The 21,536-nt window shown below is 48.3% G+C and overlaps 1 protein-coding gene across 3 annotated transcripts in view; it reads right to left on the bottom strand.

Moving 5' to 3' along the window:
• PAWR (pro-apoptotic WT1 regulator) overlaps positions 1-21,536 on the bottom strand; it is a 561,175-nt gene that overhangs the window by 55,849 nt on the left and 483,790 nt on the right. For all 3 annotated transcript variants that reach the window (XM_069629285.1, XM_069629286.1, XM_069629287.1), the window contains exon 6: positions 4,383-4,487. In XM_069629285.1, the coding sequence (XP_069485386.1) occupies positions 4,383-4,487 (105 nt within the window). The remainder of the gene's footprint in view (positions 1-4,382; positions 4,488-21,536) is intronic.

Consider the following 21,536-nt stretch of genomic DNA (forward strand, 5'->3'; position numbering starts at 1 on the left):
TTTAAAATTTAAATACCATTATTTTTTACGTTTCTCTAAATAATCAGTATACTAGGTTGTGCACCTGCCTTGGTATTTTCTTGCACAGATCTCTTGTGACAGAATCTATGCACTCACAGAACCAGAAAACCAGCACCTAAAATCCAATCTGGACCAGTACTTGGCAAATGGGTTCATTCGCCCATCTAAATCACCGGCAGCCAGTCCCCTATTCTTCGTACCAAAGAAGGAAGGGGACTTGAGAGCGTGTATTGACTATCGCGCATTGAACCAGATCACCTTGAAGAACAGTTACCCCCTACCACTTATTCCCGAGATGCTGGATCAAGTCAAAGATGCCCAGATTTATACTAAGTTAGACCTCAGAGGAGCGTACCACCTGGTCCGAGTTAAACAAGGAGATGAATGGAAAACGGCCTTCCGTACCGATTATGGGTTGTTCGAGTACCAGGTAATGCCTTTCGGACTTTGTAATGCCCCGGCGGCGTTCCAATACTTTATGAACGACGTACTAAGGGAACTGATTGATGTTTGCGCCCTGGTCTACATAAATGACATTCTAGTGTATTCAACCTCGAAACAAGTCCATGTCAAGCATGTCCGGGCAGTCCTTGCCAAACTGCGCCAACATCGACTATATGCAAAACTTGAAAAATATTTATTCCACGTAACCGAAGTAGAATTTCTGGGTTTCATTCTTACTCCAAAAAGGCATCCGAATGGATGTACATAAGGTGGATGCCATTCTTAAATGGCCTTCTCCGCCCTCGTTAAAAGCAGTCTAGAGCATGCTGGGCTTTGCAAACTTCTACCGTCGGTTCATTCCAGACTTCTATCAGATTGTGCATCCGAGCACGTTACTTCTACGAAAAAACAATAAAAAATTCATGTGGACAGAAAACGCCGAAAAGGCCTTCCAAGAACATAAGGAAAAGTTCACCTCAGCCCCGATTTTGCGACATCCTCGTTCGGATGTTCCTTACACCGTGGAAACAGATGCCTCCAGTATGGCTATGGGGGCGGTTCTTTAACAGAGGGACCCTGAAACTGGCCAACTGCACCCCATGGCCTACTGGTCCCGATAATTCACACCCCTTGAACTCAATTATGCCATCACCGATAAGGAACTGCTTGCTATAAAATCTGCCTTCAAGGCATGGCGACATGACCTCTTGGGAGCCAGGTATACAGTCACGGTAATCATTGATCATTGGAACCTACAATATTTGAAAACAGCAAAAGCACAATCCTCACGCCAATTACGATGGGCCCTTTTCTTCGCCGAGTATGACTATATGATCACTTATCGACCAGGCGCAAGAAACGGAAAAGCAGATGCACTATCCCGCATGGGCATCAACGAGGAAGTATATGCAACCCCAGATCCAGTAGCCATTATTCCTGAGGACAAGCTCTTAGGCCTCACCACAGATTTAACACAAACTGAGCTTAAAACCGTGATCCAAAGTGAAATAACAACTAACGAACTACTGGAATGGCATACCAAAGGAAAACAATACACCGTTAAAGATCAACTGCTATATTTTGATAAACGCCTGTATCTGCCTAAAAGGGAGCTACAGCAACTAATCATTTCGGACTATCACGATTCTCTGATAGAAGGTCATCCCGGAATTGCTAAAACCCTAGCCAAAGTGAAGTGCAATTATTGGTGGCCTACTTGGCGGCGAGACGTCATCCAATATGTTCAATCTTGTGGAGTGTGTGCACAAAACAAGTTACTAAAACAAAAACCAGCTGGCCTCCTGCAACCATTAGAAATTCCTCCTGTACCATGGCACACACTTTCTCTCGACTTTATTAACAATTTGCCTCCCAGCTAAGGGTTCAATACCATCTTAGTAGTAGTAGACTTATTTTCGAAAATGGCACACTTAATCCCTTTCAAAGGACTCCCGGATGCATCCCATCTAGCAAAGGTTTTCCTGGAAAACATTATCAAACTGCATGGCTGCCCTTCAGTCCTGGTCTCTGATCAAGGCAGCCAATTCGTATCTACCTTCTGGAAAAAGTGCTGCTCTATGGCTCAAATCGGCATTTGACTATCCACCAGCCATCACCCCCAAACGGATGGTCAAACAGAGGACCAACCAGACTCTCGAACAATACCTATGGTGCATGCTGCACCAAGTCAAAGGAACCTGGAAAGATCTATTATGGATAGCCGAATATGCTTACAACAATTCATTGCATTCCAGTACTGGTCAAACACCTTTCTACACCCTCTACGGCAGACATCCACGTACTTCCGAACTAGACAGCCCTCTCAGTCTAGAAATGCCCGCAGTAAAGACCCGTCATGCAAACATCACTCAGGCCTTTAAAAAGGCAACAGAACACTTAATCCAAGCCAAAAACAAGCAAAAAAGGTTTGCTGACCAACATCGGAAAAAGGCCCCTGACTATCATGTAGGAGACAAGGTTTGGCTAGCCACAAAATATATACCTCTAAAAGGAACCCAGACTTTTCATCCTCACTATTTGGGACCTTATTCTGTTCAAGCCATCATAAATCTAGCAGCTGTTAAACTAGCATTACCAGCCAACATACGAATTCACCCAGTATTCCATGTTTCACTTCTAAAACCAGTACAACCCGGTACACGAGTTAAGCCACCACCTGAACCCATTATGGTCGATGGAGAACCTGAATTCGAAGTGAAAGAAATCTTGGATTCCAAATATACCAGATCCAAACTATACTATCTAGTCGATTGGAAGGGTTACGTCTCTCAGGACAGATCTTGGGAACCTAGTGAGAACATTCATGCACCGTGTTTGATTACACTTTTCATTGAAACTTTCCAGCCAAACCAGGACCAGGCAGGAGAATCACCTTAGGAGGGGCCTTGGGGATGTGGGGGGGAAGAGTGCTGTCACGACCCGTGACCCAAAACCCCACTGGCATGATCACATGCTAGGTAGGGTTAAGACTCAGGGTTCATTTAGGGCGCCCAAGGGGCTTGCACTATCCTCTTTGGCGCCAGGCTCATGTTCAGATTGGGACACAGTCTTGAAGGAACTACTTTTCATTGGAGGCCTGCAGCCAACATGGAGGCACCCACACAGCCTAGTTCCTAGAACCAGACTCTGCGGTGCAGTGTTTTGGGTGTGGTAGCCCGGACTACTTTACCTGGACTATTTTACTAGAGGGCTATATAAACCACACCTAAGTTACAGAACGTGCTTCGCGTTATTCTGCAGCCAGCAGCGTGACGCTCATCGCGTCTAGAGACCAGAATCCGGCGATCCTTGAACAGTGGCCCTGCAGAGGAGACAAAAGAACTTCATTAGCAGTCTCTGCTTACCTGCAGCTTCCAATCTGTCGAGTATCCGTCTTCCTGCAGCTCGCGGTCTTTCATTCAGTCGGCAGCATCACCGGGACATCACGCACGCACCAGAACAAAGCACCTGGAGGGAGAGAGAAAGAAGGACAACGTTAAAACAGGTTATTCACGGTATTTACGGCAGTAATCACGAGAACCTCACCTGGCTGGGCATTTCTTGGCCGGCATTGCTCCGGAAATCTTCACACGCCCAGAAAGACCATCGCGACCTGAAAAGGAATAAAGAACACAGGTTAGCAAAAGAAGACATTACCGCGCCTAACCTACCATCCATCACACGCCTGATCCAAGCTGCGCATCCACCGAACCTCCGTGCACCTAAGGGGGAATAAATAAGCAAAAGACATTAATAGCAAGAAAGGAAAGCAAGGACATTTTAAGATTGCTTAACCAGACTTGCCTCCTTAAAGACACTTGAATGGGTTAGCACCAGTGAAGTTAACTCGGTCGCTCAAACCCGCAGAAACCTATGCGCCCCTGCACAGAAGGCAGGACAGAGGGCATGCCAGACATCACAACAAGGTGAGGAGTGAGCCATCAGATCGAATCCAGGGAGCGGGGCAAGAAAACGAAATCTGTTCTTAAGTCCAGTCCTCCTGTGTTTTCAGGCACGACCTCCATAGAAGGCACCATCCGGAATCGGGAAGGGTCCAGGGTGAATCCGGCAACCAGGGCATAAGGGCGTCCCCGTGGATAGCAGGTGAGCGTAACATCAAGTCTGTGGAACGCACTCCCGCTATCATTAAGATCCATCAATGAGTACCTCCCCTTCTGCAGAGCACTTAAAATCCACCTGTTCTAAATCAGTATCCTGCAGGTTTTGAGTAGATGTCTTCCATGTCGCGGCTGATATTAGCGCTTAGACGCCCTTGGGCCTTAGTTGCGCTTTATAAATCTTCAAATAAACATAAAAGCCTAAAATACAAACCCATACCCTAATATTTACAAAGCCGTTAATGAGCAACCTTTTAAAAAAATAACGGTCAAAACAAGTAATGTAGTAAAATAACTTACTCTGTTCAACAGGTCAATTTCTTCCTTCATCTTTTCTATTATTTCTTCTTTATCTTGCATGATCTTCACTAATCTTACATTTTCTTGTCTCTCCTTTGCCAGTTCCTGTCAGAAATAAAACATGTGAAACATTAAGTGATGAAGCATCAGTTAATATAAACATTTTACAAACTAGCATGTAAACACAAAAGAATAGAAGGTCAAATAAATAGGACTGAGTCTCTGCAAACAATGGACTTCAGGATATTGATACTTTGAAGCAAGAATTATAAGCTTTTATTTGTTAGATGAATGTTTTATTGTGTTACCAATTTCCTATTTTTAGTTCGGTCTGTAGGCAGTGTGGAAAGCTTATTTTAACTTTATGATTTTTATTTCAAACCACAGTCTTTTGAAACTCAAATCGTGGAGGCATGGGATGCAAGGGCAGCTCTTAAACACCACAATATTCAGCATGGCATCATTTACTCTAAGTGCTAACAGACTATGTTCATCCTCTTTACATAGGAATGCATAATAGACTAACAGTTAAGACTTGGCCTGCCTACATTCATTAAAGTTGTTGGCAATCACTCAATCCACTCTTCGGTTCTTGCATTAGATTACATGTTGCATAACAAAGCTTTTTTTTAAGACAATATTGGGCGTAGGAATAATAAGGTTACTCACCATAGTGACCACCTTACTCCTAGTCCATAGTCCCCTTTCCTCCATACTTATGGGACATTCCTCCGTCCTGTGGAACGGGACCGGAGCACTTTGTAAAAAGCATCACATTTAAAAAAAAATGTGTCCTTCCTCTCTTTTTATGTGGGGTACCGCATGCGGCCGTAACCCCGCCCTCCTTAGCTCCACCCAGCGCATCGCCCATCAGTCCTTTTCTATCGCCAGGTCAGAGACCTATAAGCAATAATAGAAGAACCTTATTAGAGGGGTCGGCGGGCAGGCCTATGGAGGAAAGGGGACTTGGAGTAAGGTGGTCACTATTGTGAGTAACCTTTTATACTCCTACGTCCCGTCCCCTTTCCTCCATACTTATGGGAGATTCCCAAGCACTCCTCACAGGAACTACGGGTGGATGGAAACCCCCTACTGAAAAAGGGTTTTCAGCACAGCCTGGCCAAACTGAGCATCATATGTGGAGCTCAGGTCCAAACAGTAATGTTTACAAAAAGCCAATGGGGAGGCCCAAGTAGCTGCTTTTGCGATGGTCTCCTTGGGGACATATTTTTGAAAAGCAACAGCAGCTGTCTTGCCCCGTACCAGATGTGCATGAATCCCTTTAGGAGGCTGGAGACCCTGAACAATAAGACGCCGTAATATAGGCAGCAATCCATCTGGAGATAGCCGATTTGGAGGCCTGCTTACCTTGCGGATTACCAAAGGTCACCAATAGTTGAGAAGAACTCCTAAATTCAGATGTTTTGTCCAGATAGAACTTAAGGGCTCTTCTAACATCCAGGCAATGCAAAACCCTCTCAGCTTCAGAAGCCGGGTTTGGAAAGAAGACAGGCAAGGGGCCTGACTGATTTAGATGGAAATCAGAAACCACCTTTGGTAGGAAAGAAGGATGTGTCCTTAGGACAACTTATCCTTGTGGAAAACCAAGACGGGATGCTCCACTGACAAAGCTTGGAGCTCACTCACACGCCTTGCTGAAGTAACAGCAACCAAGAAAGACACCTTCCACAAAAGGTGCTTAAGATCTACCGTAGCCATTGGTTCGAAATGTTTATGGCACAAGGCCGCAAGGACCACGTTCAGATCCCACGTCGGGCGCGGTTTGCGAACAGAAGGGTAAAGACGCATTAGACCCGAAAAGTGCCTTTTAACCACTGAATTTGACAGTGAAAAAGCACACTGGTCCGTGGATAGGTAGGCAGCCACAGCCGAAAGATAAGTCCTGCATGACAGGACATGAATGTCTGACTCTGCTAGGTTAGAGACGGACAGCACCGTGTCAATTGTAGCCGCTCTGGGGTCCAGCAGTTTGACTAAGCACCAGTGACAGAACCAAAGCAATTTGCTTCTATACTGAGACCTCGTCGAGGGCTTCCTGGCTGCCTGAATAATGCACATGTCAGCAGACAGGTTGAGATGTTCTAAAGATCTGAACTCCGGCACCATGCCGCCAAGCTGAACGATTGTGGGGAGGGGTGCCACAGCTGCCGATCTCTCTGGTGAAGCAGATCGGGAACCAACGGAAGCCTGATCGGTGCACACACCAACAGATGTTGAAGCTCTGAAAACCGGAACCTGGTCGGCCACCACGGAGCTATGAGCAGAAGAGAACAGTTCACAGTGTTACACAGCTTGCAAATCGTCCAATGAATCAGAGACAGAGGCGGAAAACCATAGGCCCTCATGTTGTGCCAGGGAATCTCGAGAGCATCTCCCAGAGAGGAGCCTCCCAGCCCATTTCGGGAGGAAATACAGAGGACGTTTCTTGTTTGCCGATGTTGCGAAGAGGTCCACTTCCGGAGTGCCCCAACACAGGAATATCTGTAAGAGGACCTCAGCTTTCAATTCCCACTCGTAGCTGACCAATGTTCATCGGCTGAGGGCATCTGCCGTAACGTTCAGCTGGCCCGGGATGTGTACTGCCACCAGCCAGACGCCATGCTGAACTGCCCATCCCCGAATCTGAATGGCAAGATCCACAAGAGGAGGGGACTTGGTGTCCCCCTGCTTGTTGATGTAAAACAAGGACACCACATTGCCAACAAAGTGGGTCGTATCCGCACGGACAATGACCGGCCTGAACGCCAGGAAGATCGCCAGAAGCTCCAGATGATTTATATGAAGGAACTCGTGGCGGAGACCTGAAGAAGATCCAAGGTCGCACCCCACCCCAGAAGGGAGGAGTCCGTCGTGATTGTCACCATCGGAGCGGGTCTTGAAAACCCACGCCCACCGACAGGTTGCTGAGAGATGACCACCACACAAGGTCCATTCTCATGAAAGCCGGAATCAATATTATCTTGGAGACCGGAACCACAGCCTAAAGCCAAGAACTTCGAAGAGCCATCTGCGTCCGCCTCATCTTGAGCCGAGCAAGAGGAACAGCCAATACGCGTGAGGCCATTTATTTATTTATAAATATATAGCGCGCAAGCAGCCCATGGGCATTGAGGCGCTGTTACTTGCAAGAGCTTAGTAACAGGAATAGTGGCATTCAGTGGTACATTATGAATTCCACAAGACATAGAGCTGATATTTTGGTTGGTACAGTTAGTCATTACAATACAGCTTATGCATTAGGAACATATGATATGTATTCAACTGGTGCAACGCATTTTATGTGAATAAGATGGTTTTCATGGTTTTGCGGAAGGCGCTGAGGGAGGCCTCACCTCGGATTGTGGGAGTTAGGGCGTTCCAGTGAGTGGGTGCGAGATATGGGAAGCTGGATCCGCCTGCTCTGGCTTTTTTTGTATTAAAAGGCACAGAGAGCATGTTAGTATATGGTGATCTGGTTGGCCTCGTAGAGGAGACGGGGTAGATCCTTTGGGAGAGGTAGTCAGGGCAGTAAGGTGAATGCACTTGTGGGTCAGTGTCAGAGTCTTGAAGATGATCCTTTCTTTTATTGGGAGCCAGTGGGCTAGTTTTCTGGCCTCCGAAATGTGTTCTCTTTTGGCAATGCCTTGGGCTGCCCAGAGAGCACTATTCTGTACGATTTGTAACCTCTCTATGTTGAAAGAGTACATTACAATAGTGAAACCTAGATCCAGTGATGGCTCTGGCTATTTTTGTGCAGTTCTCCTTGGATCGAAAGGACCCGACTGCGTTGATTAGTTTGGCATGATATACAGCTGAAGAGGCTATAGCGTTGACTTGTCTATCCATGGATAGAATGGAATCCAAGTAGACTTCAAGGGTTTTAACTGATTCTGAGACAGGTATTTTGATGGAGTCTATGGTGAAATGACTGAATTGGGAGTCTAGATTTTTCAGCGTGTTGGGTGAGCCTACCAGGAGGAGTTCAGTCTTGTCGGAGTTGAGGCATAGTCCATTGTCTGCCATCCAGGCTTGGATGGTGTTGTAGAGGTTGTCAGTGTCATAGTCGCCAGTGAGGGTGAGGAGGATGTGTGTGTCGTCAGCGTAGTTAGTATATGAAATGCCCATGGCGTCGAGGATGAGAAAAAGGGGGTGTGTGAAGATGTTGTAGAGGGTGGGTTAGAGGCAGGAGACTTGGGGCACACCGCAGACTATGATAGTTGGTGAGGCGGATGCTAGGTCTGAGAATACTTGCATGGTTCTGTCTTGTAGGAAGGAGGTGATCCATGCTGTGGCTTCAGGGGAGAATTTGGCAGTAGAGGAGAGGTGGTGGCATAGGATGTCGTGATCCACGAGGTCGAAAGCCGCGGATAGGTCAAGAAGTAAGAGAAGTGCTGGTTTGCCCATGTCTCTGGCATCGTCCATTTGGTTTTTTAGGTCAAGTAGGACGGTTTCAGTCCTGTGTCTGGGGCGGAAGCCAGATTGGTGGAGTCCTAGGAGTTTGTTCTCTTCAATGAAGTGTTGAACCTGCAGGTAGGCTGCTTTGTCCAGTATTTTGAGGAGGAACGGGACAGTGGTGATGGGTCTATAGTTGTTGGGAGGAGGTGGGGTCGAGAGTTTTTTTTTTTAAGAGAGGGCGGACCCAGGCTTCCTTGAGGGAGGCAGGGACTTTCCCTGTAGCAAAGGAGGTGTTTACAAAGGCTGTAAAGGAAGGGAGCTAGCGCTTCAGAGCAGACTTTGATAATGGTGGCTGGGCATGCATCACCTTTGCAGTTACAGGGTTTGATGTTCCTCATTACGTTGATGATGTCTTTTTCTAGAATGGGTTTGAATGAAAAAGGTTGGGGGGTTCTGGGGCTGGTGGTGAGATAGGGGTGTACGTGTTGGGTAGGGCTTGCTTAGTGGCTAATATTTTATTTTGGAGCAGGCTCAATTTATTTTTCATGGCCGTTTGTATATCATCACACAAGGCCTGGTCTTTGGTGAAGTTCTGGGGGCGGGGGGTGGGTGTCTCTATCTCCCTAAAAATGGCAAATATTTCTTTAGTGCTGGATTGGGCTTCAGAGATTCTGGATTCAAAGGATTTGGCCTTAGCTTGGGTGATTGCGTTTTTATATATAGTGGAGCAGGATTTAAAGTCATCTTGTCTTTGTCAGAGTGGGACATTTTCCACTGAGTGAGAGCAGCCTTTTTTTCGTTGCGGAGTGCGAGGAGGTCTGGGATAAACCAGGAGTTGGAATGGGTGGTGGGTTTGGATTTATGAGGTATAAGGGGGGGGGGCAATGGAGTTAATAGCTGCTTTGATGGCAACTTCGTAGGCTGTTGCAAGCGTTTCTGGGTCTGTGGAAAAAGGGGGTCTGAAGGCTGGGCCTTGGAGGAAGGGCAGTAGCCTTTCATTAGTGAGCTGGCGGGAGCTACTGGTGAGGCAGGGTGGTAGTGGTTGGGGTGAGGGGGTGGTGGAGCAGGTGGTGAGGATGCTGAAGGTGATGATGTGGTGGGCTGACCATGTGGTGGGAGAGTTTCCAGGGATGATGAGTGGGCAGTTGTTTTGCGGGATCCAGTCAAAAGTTCTACCCTGGGTGTGGGTTGGTCAAAGATGGTGTTATTGTAGCCCAGAGCCTTGAGGGCTGAGTCACGGGATTTGGCTGCTGGGTCCTTACTGTCCGGGAGACCTATGTTAACATCCCCAAGGAGAATGGCTTTTGATTGTTTTTTGAGGTTGTCAGAGAGGAGGTGGATGACAGAGGCTTGGAAGTCACCTGTTGGGCCTGGGGGGCGGTAGTCAATGTGGACCTCAATGGTACATTGGGGAGATAAGTTAATTTTGACTTGAAGGTAGTCACTGTTGTTGTGCAATGATTTCTCTACTTTCCTGATTGAAAAGCAGTCTTTGGCAATAAATGCTACAGCTCCTCCTTTGGATAGACGATCTTGTCTAGTGATGGAATATCCAGGTGATAGTGCGAGGGCCAGGCCGTAGGCCTTGTGTAGCCATGTTTCTGAGATCATGAGCAGATCGAGGTCATGGGTGGTTAGGAGGTTGTGGATGTCTAAAGCGTGAGCATTGATGGGAGCGTAGGTGGGGTGGTGTGCATGGTTGTGCTATGGGCGTTGGAGGGTGGTTCCATGAGGCCCAGAAGCCTCTGGAACCACCAGGCCAACATGCTCTCCGACTGTGCAAACATCTGACACGTGGCCAACCGATCCGCCATTCTGTCCCCCGTCAGGTAAACTCTGCAGTCGATCGTGTTCCAACGAAAACCAAGGAAAGTCAAGTCCTGAGAGACCGTCATGGAGGATTTCCGCCAGTTCACCGACAGCCCAAGGTGGAACAGGAGCTGGAGGAGAGACTGAAGATTGCTCGAGGCTTTCAGCGGGCAAGGACTGCGCAACAGCCAATCGTCCAAATACGGATGCACATGGATACCCTGAAGCAGAAGATAAGCTGAGATAACCAACATCTTCATAAAGACACGCTGTGCCGAGCTGAGGCCAAAAGGGAGCACTCGGAACTGGAAGTGCTCCTCCCCACGGAAAACCGTAGGTATCTCCGGTGTGGATTCCAGATCAGATTATGCATATAAGCATCCTGAAGGTCCACCACTCTGAGCCAACCGCCCTTCTGCAAAGAGGACTTTATCAGACAAGGTGTGATCATCTTGAATTTCTCTTGGGGTAGAAAAAGATTGAACTGGGAAAGGTCTAGGATGGTGCACAGGCCAGCCTGGTTGGGTTTGGGCACCATAAACAGATGGGAGTAGAAGGCCTCCCCTCGCTCCCCTAGGCGAACAGTTTCCACTGCTCTGAGATCCAGCAATTTCTGAATCTCGGCTCTGAGGGAGGGTGACCCTGACTGCTGGAAGGGAGGATTGATGGGTGGGGGGCAGGGGGAAGCGGAAGCCCACCCGAGAGAATGACGAGACCCACCGGTCCTCGGTGATGGTCTGCCACGCCCCCCAATGAGAGACAATGCGTCCTCCCACCAGGGTCTCGTGCGATCGCAGAAAACCTTAATTTAGCTGGTTTCGCAGTGGTGGCACCACCTGAACCTGAGTAGGAGGCTGAGGAGCGGGAGAAAAACAGACTCCGTTGCTGCCTTCGGCGGGAATTTCCCGGAGGGGTATCAACCCTGCAGGATTTTCAATCTTAAAAAACCCTGAAACCAGAGGAAGGCAGAGGCTGCGACAACGATCTCTGTGTCCTGAAAGGTGGTTTTACCAGGACAGACAAGGACTTGGCGGTCTGAGTGTTGTCCTTAGTTCTGGTCAGCTCCACGTCTGTTGTAGAATGAAAGAGCTCCTTGCCATCAAAAGGCAGGTCAAAAACCTTATCCTGCACCTCGTTAGAGAACTTGGTGGCATGCAGCCAAGCCTGACGAGAGGTATCCATGCCAAGCATAAGGCCCCAGGCCGAGGTGTCGATATGATGTGCCGCAGATTCTGTGCCAGGACCCTGGCATCCGATAATCCCGCTTTGAAATCTTCTAGCTTTTCAGCGGGAATAAACTCCTCAAACTCCGACAGACCTTTCCACATTTTCATATTCACCCCCGCTAACACCAGTTCTGCATTGGCTCGACGCACCTGCAGGGCTGAATTAGCGAAAAACTTCCTCCGAAGGCAGTCAAGAAGCTTGTCCTCTTTGCTCAGAACCTGTGTAGCCATCGTAGAAGAGGATGCAGGTCTGGATTGCAAAGTGGCCGCAGCCACTACCGTGGAGGAGGGGTACGGACATGACGCCAATGCCCTCTTCCGAACAACGGAGCCTGTAGCCCGCGTCAATTTTCTTGTTGACAAACAGTCCACAGTGTGGTTTCTCCCAGACTTTACAGACCTCAGCCGAAACGTCCTTCTGCAAGAACAAGCCAGTACACTCTGAAGGAGACAAGGTGAACGCCCCCGAAAGCACACCCTCCTGCGGAGTAGGTGCCTCGGGTACTGGAACATCCAACAGACATGTCCAGCACCCGGTCCTGAAAAGCTATGACAGAGCGGGGCTGGTCTTCGCTGTCCTGATTGCCCTGCACGTCCTCCGACAGGTCGAGTCGCATCAGGCACCGGAATAGCCTTGTCCACTGGGGACAACGGAGACAGGGGTGGAAGAGTTGGGGGAGGCCCAGCGGGTTAAGGCGGCACCGGCGGAACCACAGGAACCGCAGCTGGGACCATGGGCGCAGGCAGGCATATCTCCCTAAACAAGCCTTGAAAGTACTCCTTTCATGGGGTCGGAATGCATAAGTCTTTGAAACCTGCCGAAAAAGACGTCCTCCGCCGATGATTTAGGTGCGACCGGAAGATGCCTCTCATGAGCGGAGTAATTCCAGGGATGCAAGGGAGAGGGTTGCCAAGAGGACCCTTCCCCACCGGTGTCCACATAAATCAAGGGCACCGATGCCGCAGCAAGCGAGACATTGTGCGGTAGGGGCATCCGAGCGTTCCAGTCATAAACTGTACGAAAGTGATCTGCACAAGGAAACCAATGTTCACCCGAGACCCCCCCCTACACCTAGGGCTGATGGCGTAGTTGTAAGTGATGTATCCAAAATGGCCACCCTGGTCTTGACGGGAACGGCCACCATTTTGTCAGCACCTCAGGAGAACTGCGACACGTGTGGAAGTGAGGCAGGGGTTCCCACAGGTGGGTCAGGGGTCTTCATTTTAGCCTCAACACAAGGAACCTCAGCCGAGCCGGTACTGTGTGGCCTAGGATGTTTGTGACATAACAGCCAAACTAGCCTTCAAAGGAAGGACCTTGGCACTGCCGGTAATGGAGGGATTACGGTTCAAAACCTCACTCCGTGCCCCCTCAACAGATCTGGAGTCACCGCTAGAGCGGGAACGATGAGGAACACACCTCACCGACAAGACCTTAACAGGCCTCTCAGAACTGTTGGTCACCTTAGCCTCTAAACGACACCTTAGCCTCTAAACGACAGACCTCGAACCGGAGTCTGGTAAAACCCTGTTCACGATGGGCCTCGAACTTCCATTCGGTATCAACAACCTAAACAGAGGCTTCAGGGGGTACCCCAGTGTTCTTACGGGAAGCTCCAGTCAAGGAGACCTCGAAGCAAGCTCCAGTACTCAACGCCTCAGTAAAACTGGGCCCACAAATAGCTCCCGCAGGAGGGGCCTCGGAATGTAATCTGGTGTAAATAGGCCCCTTACAGAGGCCCTCGGAGAAAACTCTGGTACAATTTTTAGGCCTAGAAGGCACCTCAGGGCAAGCCCCGGAAATAGAGCTTTTGATGCTCCTCCCGGTCCGGGAAGGAGTCCCCCGGCCGGGGTGCTCTAAAAACTAAAGAACTCACTGTGCGTTTCTTCCTCTCGTCGGTGAAAGTTTGAAAATGCGCCAGGGGAGTACGGTGAAACACCTCCTCCCACGGCTCTAAACGACGTTGAAGCGCCCGGACCGAGAGGGAGTCGCAATAAAAGCACGAGTCCCGCAGGTGATCCGGACCCAAACATTCCAAACAAAGAGGATGGGGATCCGCTCTAGCGAAGCGTTGCTGACAAGAACAACAATTTGGAAAGTCTATCTGAAACGGCATAGACACACTACCACGCGACCGCTAAGCCAGAGCAAGAGAGGAGGAAACTGGAAGGAAAAAAATCTTCCGAAGATGCAACTGTGTCCAGTCCAGAATGAGCGCAGAAAAGGACTGATGGGTGATGCGCTGTGCGGAGCTAAGGAAGGCAGGGTTACGGCCATGTGTGGTACCCCGCGTAAAACGAGAGGAAGGACACATTTTTTAAAACAGAGGAATGTCCCATAAGCATGGAGGAAAGGGGACGGGACGTAGGAGTATAGCTTTTTTTGGGCAAAACTAGGGACAGCTAAAAACTGAATTGTAGAGAGGACAGTGTTCAGAAATCAGAACCATACAGGTTTAGTTCCTTTATTGTAGCGTGCTTTCGTGAAGGAAACACTGGTTACAATGTTCAGTCAACAGGACTCAAATAAAAACTGAGGAACACATGGAAATATGAGTTCACGGCCAAATGCCCCAGTTTAATTTTGAAGGGGAATCGTTGCAAGAGTGTGATGGTAGCAGCTTGGCCTCACAAATATAACCCCTTAAGGGGAGCATCTCTCCTGTACAGTTTCCGCTGGTTATGTTTTTATTCGGTTACTTTTGCTAGATCTTACCTTTGTCTATCATTGGTACTTATATTGAAGAGGGTGGTGCTTGAAGTGATGGCTAGAAAGAATGCAAGGCATGTTAAATGTTAAAAGGTATTTGTACCGTGTACCGTCACCAATGAAGTTGTCCCCCAGGCGCTCAGGTGGATCTGCAAACGAGAAGGGTTAGTAGGGTGAAGAGGGAGTAGGATAGTGAGAGAAGTAGTGTTCTGTTGGCAGCTTCTGCTCGGTATACACCGTGCGCTGAGTGTATACCGAGTAGATTGGCATGTGGCACAGGCTAGCATTCACAATTCTGTCTAAATGTGGCACATGCCGATAATCACTGATCTGATTAGGTGCGATGCAGGCTAACTTTCGTAGTTCTGTCCAACTGTGCAGCTTGCTAACTTTCAAAGTTCTGTCTACGATTCACAACTCTGTCTAGGTGTGACGCAGGATAACTTTATAACTATGTAGACATGGCACATGCTAATATTTACAAGACTGTCTAGATGCGGCGCAGGCTAAAATTCACGACTCTGTCCAAGTGTGGCACATGCTAACATTCACTAATCTGACTACATGCGACGCAGGCCAATATTGAAATTCTAAGTGTGTTGATTGCTAATCTTCACAAACAAGGATAATGTTCGAAACTTCCGTTTAAGTGAGTGACAGCTAGCATACATGGTTTGAGGTAGGTAATAAAGAGGGGCAGGGCTTTCTGGAGTAGAGTAATTGCTCTAGCCCCCCCCCACACATGCCAAGCTTACTTTGCTGGTTGATGGCTGGCTTCACTGTCTTCCCTTGCTGCCACCTGCAGACACTTTCTGGAGCCACCAATGTAGGAGCCCCCCTTTGCCTCGGGACCTTAGCCGCAGGGCCATGGGATTGTCAGTTAAGACCAAGTATCCCGCCAAACAGGGCCAGGGGGAGGGCCAAGACGCAGGAGTCGAGGGATCAAGGAAGTACAATAGGGGAATGGATATGGGCCTATTGGGGGCGCGATCGGATTTACAGTGAGTGAAAAAAATGCAAAAATGCATTCAGTCAGGGCCCGGGAGGGTCTCCTACCATTCCTTCCACCTGCTTCGCCTGGTATTAAAATGGCGAGCAGGGAGTTCTGTCGACTTGCGCCTACACACTGAACAGGCAAATTCTCGCCAATCAGGGCCAGTCGGCATGAGTCAAGGGATCAAGGAAGTGCGATAGGGGAATGGGTCGAGGGCTTTGGGGGCACGAACGGGGCTGCGGGGAGCGAAAAAAAACGCAAAATGCATTTAGTCAGGGAGATGAGCAAGGATGCCCTTTGGTGGGTTAAAGGGCTTGGTCTTATAGGCTTCTAAAATACACGAGGCAATAAAGCAGGAGATGGATGCTTTAGGGTCACCGAACATAACAGAGTTGGAGCTTCTGAGTTCACTCGTTCTATCGAGGTAAAACTCCAGGGCTTGCCTGACGTCCAGATTTTGCAGAACTCTCACGGGCATCAGATTCTGGGTTCAGGAAGAAGACTGGTAAGGAGATAGATTGGTTCAAATGAAAATCAGTAACCACCTTAGGAAGGATGAGTGTGAAGCAAAACCGTATCCTTGTGGAAAATGAGGAACAGATATTCCATGGAGAGAGCTTGGAGAACACTTACTCGCCTTGCCGATGTTATTGCAATCAGAAATGCAACCTTTTAAGAGAGGCACTTAAGATCAGCAATGGCCATAGGTTCAAACGGCTTGTGACAAACGCGGTGAGGACCACATTTAGATCCCATTTGGGATGAGGAGTCCACACCGGCGGGAACAGATGAAGGCGGTCTGCAAAATGCCTTTTGATGACTGGATTAGTCAAAGAAAAGGAACAGCTGTCCATGGACAGGTAGGCCGAAATGGTGGATAGGTAAGTCCTGCATGACAGAGCATGGATGCCAGAAGCTGCCAGATAAGAGACAAAGGAAAGGACGGTGTCAACCTTAGCGAGCCTTGGATAAAGCTAAACACCAGTGGCAAAAACACAGCCATTTGCCCTGTACTGTGCCCTCGTCGAAGGTTTCCTGGCCGCTTCAATAATGCGCATATTGTCTTCGGACAGATTGAACTGTGCTAAAGATCTGATCTCAGGCACCATGCCGCTAAGATGAACGATTGTGGGGAGGGGTGCCAAAGCTGGTGACTGCACTGTTGAAGACGGTCGGGAATCTGCGGCAATCTGATTGGGGGGGGAAGAACCAACAGATGCTGTTCCGAAAACCAGAATCTGGCTGGCCACCAAGGAGCCATGAACAGGAGAGTGCAATTCAATGCGGTCTTGAGCTTGCGGGGTGACAGATGAATCAGTGGCAATGGATGGAAAGCGTAAGCCTTTATGTTGGCCCACGGAATCTCGAGGGCGTGCCCCAGGGAGGACGCGCCAAGCCCATCCCAGGACGTACAAAAAAGAAGGTTTCAAAGAGGTCCACTGCTGGAGTGCCCCATTGATGGAAAATGTTGGGAGAAAACATTACTGATTTCCCACTCGTAACTGGCTGCTAAGAGAATCTGCAGTCACATTGATGTGAACCGGAATGTGTACAGCCAGGAGCCAAACATTGTGCTGGATGGTCGAGTCCTACATTTGTATGGCAAGATCTACAAGGAGAGGTGACTTGGTGCTACCCTGCTTGTTGATGTAAAACATCACCACAGAATTGTCCGTGCGAATACGGACATCCCTGTTGGTGATAGTCAGTTGAAAAGCTTTGGGCGCCAGGACCAGCGCCAGGAGTTCTAGGTAATTGATATGAAACAGCCTGTCCTGCGGAGTCCACAAGTCGAACACTTCGAGGTGACGCAGAGTCTGGAGTGACCGTTAGTTGTGGGCAGGGCTCCTAGGAGGAGGCCCCCACTGAAAGGTTGTTGGCAGACAACCACCATTGTAGATCCGCCGTCATGCATGATGGAACTGGAATCATCTTGGAATCGGGATCCAGAGACTGGGATCAACAGCTCTGAAGAGCTAGCTGAGTGCGCCTCACCTTCAGACGTGCACGAGCTTGAACCAACACGCAAGAGGCCATGAGACTCAGAAGTCTTTGGAACCACCAGGCCGTCATGTGCGATGGCTGGAGGAAGAGCTGACATGTGGTTGACAGGTCTGCAATCCTATCGATCATTAGGAACACCTTGGTACTGACCATATTCCAACGGAAACCCAGGAAGATCAGGTCTTGAGAGACCATCATGGACGATTTACGCCAATTCACTGACAGCCCAAGATGTAACAAGAGCTGAAGGAGTGACTGAAGATTGGCCAAGGCCGTCTGTGGACAAGGACTGTGCAGGAGGCAATCGTCTAAGTATGGGTATACATGAATCTCCTGTAGTCTGAGAAATGCTGCAATGGCCGTCATCTTCGTGAAGACACGTGGTGCCGAGCTGAGACCAAAAGGGAGTACATGAAACTAAGTGTTCTGCTCCCATGGAGAACCGCAGATATTTTATAGGCAGACTCCAAATCAGAATGTGCATGTATGCATCATGGAGGTCTACCACACTGAGCCAGTCGAGCTTCCAGAGAGAGGACTTTATCTGGCAGGGCGTGAGCATCCTGAATTTCTCTTAGGAAAGAGAAAGATTGACTGGGAAAGATGGAGGATAGTGCGCAAACTAGTCTGGTTGGGTTTGGGCACTGAACAGACGGTAGTAGCGCCCCCCCTTGCTCCCTCAGGGGAACAGGCTCCACCGTTCTGAGGGCTAGAAGTTTCTGTACCTCGGCTCTGAGAGAGGGCGACCCAGTCTGTTGGAAGGGAGGGTTGAAGGGTGGGGTAGGGGCAAGAGGAAGCCCGCCCAAGCGATTGACAAAACCCATCAGTCTTCGGTGATGGTCTGCCACGCCTCCAGATGAGACATGAAATTCGTCCTCCCACCGGAATCTCGTGCGACCGACAAAAAATATCATTTGGATAATTTGTCGACAGGAAGACTACCTGTCCCAGGAGGAGGGTGGTGGTGGAGAGAATAACCGGCCACCTTGCCACTTTTGCTTACGGCGGGGCCTGCCCATCGGAGCCTCAGATCGGCACGCACAGCGATACTGATAACCCCTGAATTCAGAGAAGGACTGATCTCTGTGTATAAGGAGCCTTAGCTGGAGTTTTCACCAGGACCGATAAAGACTTAGCTGTCTGAGTGCTTGCCTTGGTCTTTGGTAGTTCCCCATATGTGGAGGAATGGAACAGTTCCTTACCATCAAAAGAAAGATCAAGCACCTTGTCCTGTACTTCCTTTGAGAAATTTGTAGCATGGAGCCACGCTTGGCAGGAGATGTCGACCCGACCATGATGCAGCGAGCAGAAGTGTCAATGTGGTGTGCCGCAGCATCCAGTAGACCCTGTGCCAGCACTCTGGCGTCTGACAAACCGGCTAGTTCCCTCCATAGCTCGACATTTGCAACCGTCAGGATAAGGTCAGTGTTAGCCTGACGAAGCTGGAGCGCCGAATTGGAAAAGACTTTACCAATGGTGTCAAGAAGCTTGTCCTCCTTGGAGAGGATTTGGGCTGCTGCAGTGGAGGATGTATGCCCTATTTAGTAGTGAACTACTGCTGTACCTCAATGCAAATCACCAAAGGCGGTCTATTACTCATTTGCTAATTTCACCATGAGAGCAGTGATATCAGCAAAACGTTTAACCAAACAAACAATGCTTGCATTATAATAGGGGACCACAATATCATGTGGAAATATGGCAGGCTATATACTATATTTCCTGTGGGGATAACCCAGCAATCAATGCCAAATGTCTTACTTTGGTAGCGGATTTTGCCAATTTGTGCCCCGCCACAACAGTTTGTTTGTTTGTTTATTTTATTTATAAAGCGTTCCAGACCCGGGAGTAAATGGGCACTGGTACATGTTACAAAGCACAATACATGGTAATTAACAGTGATACTTTTAGCAAAAATGATATACAGAGAGTGCAGGCCCTGGCCAATTAAGACATAACTGGTACATGTACAATATATACAGATAGTAACTGTCTAGCATACTAATTGACGTTGTGCCAATAGCCACCCAATGGCAAGTTTCCTGAAGGACTGGAAGGAACTGGCCAACTTAATGTTTAGTGGTAGGGAGTTCCAACGTTGGGAGGCGAGGACAGTGAAGCTAGAGCCTCCAGCTCTTTTAGAGATAAATCTGGGCACCATGAGACCTAGGGTGTTGGAAGATCTAGTAATTCTGTTGGACTGCTTCCAGGTGAATTTATTGGTAAAATAGGGGGAGGGGGGGGGGCTAAGTGGTTGAGAGCTTTGTATGTGAGGCAGAGAGTTTTGAGGTCACTTTTTTGTTGGATGGTAAGCCATTTGCATGTGTTCTAGAGTTGGAGATATGCTCTCGCCTAGGAATATTTAGTGCTGCTCGTAACGCGTTATTTTGAATGACTTGGAGTTTACTAATTATAGCTTGGTTGGCACCTAGGTAGAGGCTGTTGCAGTAATCTAACTTGGACTGTATGAGGGCTCTCGCTAGAGTAAGGCAGCTATTAGTAGAGAGAATAGGTCTACAGGCCCGAATTAGTTTTCCTGTGTAGGCGGTGGATAAAGCGGTAGAGTTGACTTGCTTGGTGAGATTGATATTGGCATCAAGATAGAAACCAAGAGTTTTCACGTTTTTGGCGACAGGGATGGTGTTGCCATCGATGATGATTTTGGAATAGTTGGGGCTCAGTTTTTGTAGGTTGTTAGGTGAACCAACGATGAGAAGTTCGGTCTTCTCGTCATTCAAGCAGAGGCCATGTGTGGCCATCCATGCCTGAATGACAGAGAAAATTTCATTGATCCTGGTGACATCAGTATTGTAATTGCCAGATATGGTGAGGAGTATCTGGGTGTCATCCGCATAGTTTGTATAGGTGACACACACCCAGACGATCCAATTTATCAAAGAGAGGCTTTGTAAAAATATTATAAAGAGTGGGGGAAACGCATGAGCCTTGTGGGACACTACAAGTAATGGGGATGGGGTCTGCTGCTGCCACAGGGGAAAAGACCCTCATGTTTCTGTTGGCCAGGAAGGACTGTATCCATGTGACAGCAGAAGGGGAGAAAAGAGCAGCAGAGGAGAGGTGGTTACAGAGTATTTTATGGTCGACCAAGTCGAAAGCTGCTGAGAGGTCTAGGAGGAGTAGGATAGCAGCCTTACCCTTGTTTTTAATGTCGTCGATCTGACTTTTGAGATCAACAAGGGGAGTTTCTGTTCCATGCTGAGGTCGAAAGCCAGATTGACGCAGTCCCAGTAATTGGTTGGATTCTAGATAATTCTGGATTTGCAGGTAAGCAACTCTATCCAGGATTTTTAGCAAGAAGGGAACGGTGGTGATAGGCCTGTAATTAGTAGGAATGTCTGGGTCCAGGGTCTGTTTTTTTTAGAAGAGGGAGGACCCATGACTGTTTCAAATTGTTAGGTACTGAGTTAGTAGAGAATGATACGTTTATAAGTTTAGAAATAAATGGGGAGAGGTCTCTTGCGGCATCTTTTATAATCTGTGCGGGACAGCTGTACCCTTTACAGTTTGACGGTTTGAGAGAAGTTATAATTTTTTGCACTTCTAGTGCGGTTACCTTTTTGAAGGTGAAGCCACAGTTGGTATAGGACGTAGTAGGTGAACTAGGGGGGGGTAGGTTACTGTTGGAGAGTTGTAGTCTTTTACTTTCAATTTTCGTTTGCAGGCCGGTGATTTTATTCACAAGGGCGTTTTGGATGCTGGTGCACCATAATTGATCCTTCATGGACATGTCCATAGGTGGATTGGGGTTTTCTAGCTCCTTAAAGATAGTAAATAATTCTTTAGTATTGGAGCTAGCATTGTTTATTCTTACATTGTAGGCTTCCTTTTTGGTGCAAATTATTTCTTTTTTATAGAGGGAGGATGCAATGGTGAGATTAATTTTGTGTTCCTCAGATGGATTCATTTTCCACAGGGTTTCCATTTTCGTTTTCTTATTTCTTAGTATTTTAAGTTCGGGTGTGTACCAGGAGTTGAGATGGGCTCTAGGTTTACTT

This window comes from Ambystoma mexicanum, chromosome 12 (assembly GCF_040938575.1).
Source record: "Ambystoma mexicanum isolate Mex_15411 chromosome 12, UKY_AmexF1_1, whole genome shotgun sequence".
NCBI classification, from domain to species: domain Eukaryota; kingdom Metazoa; phylum Chordata; class Amphibia; order Caudata; family Ambystomatidae; genus Ambystoma; species Ambystoma mexicanum.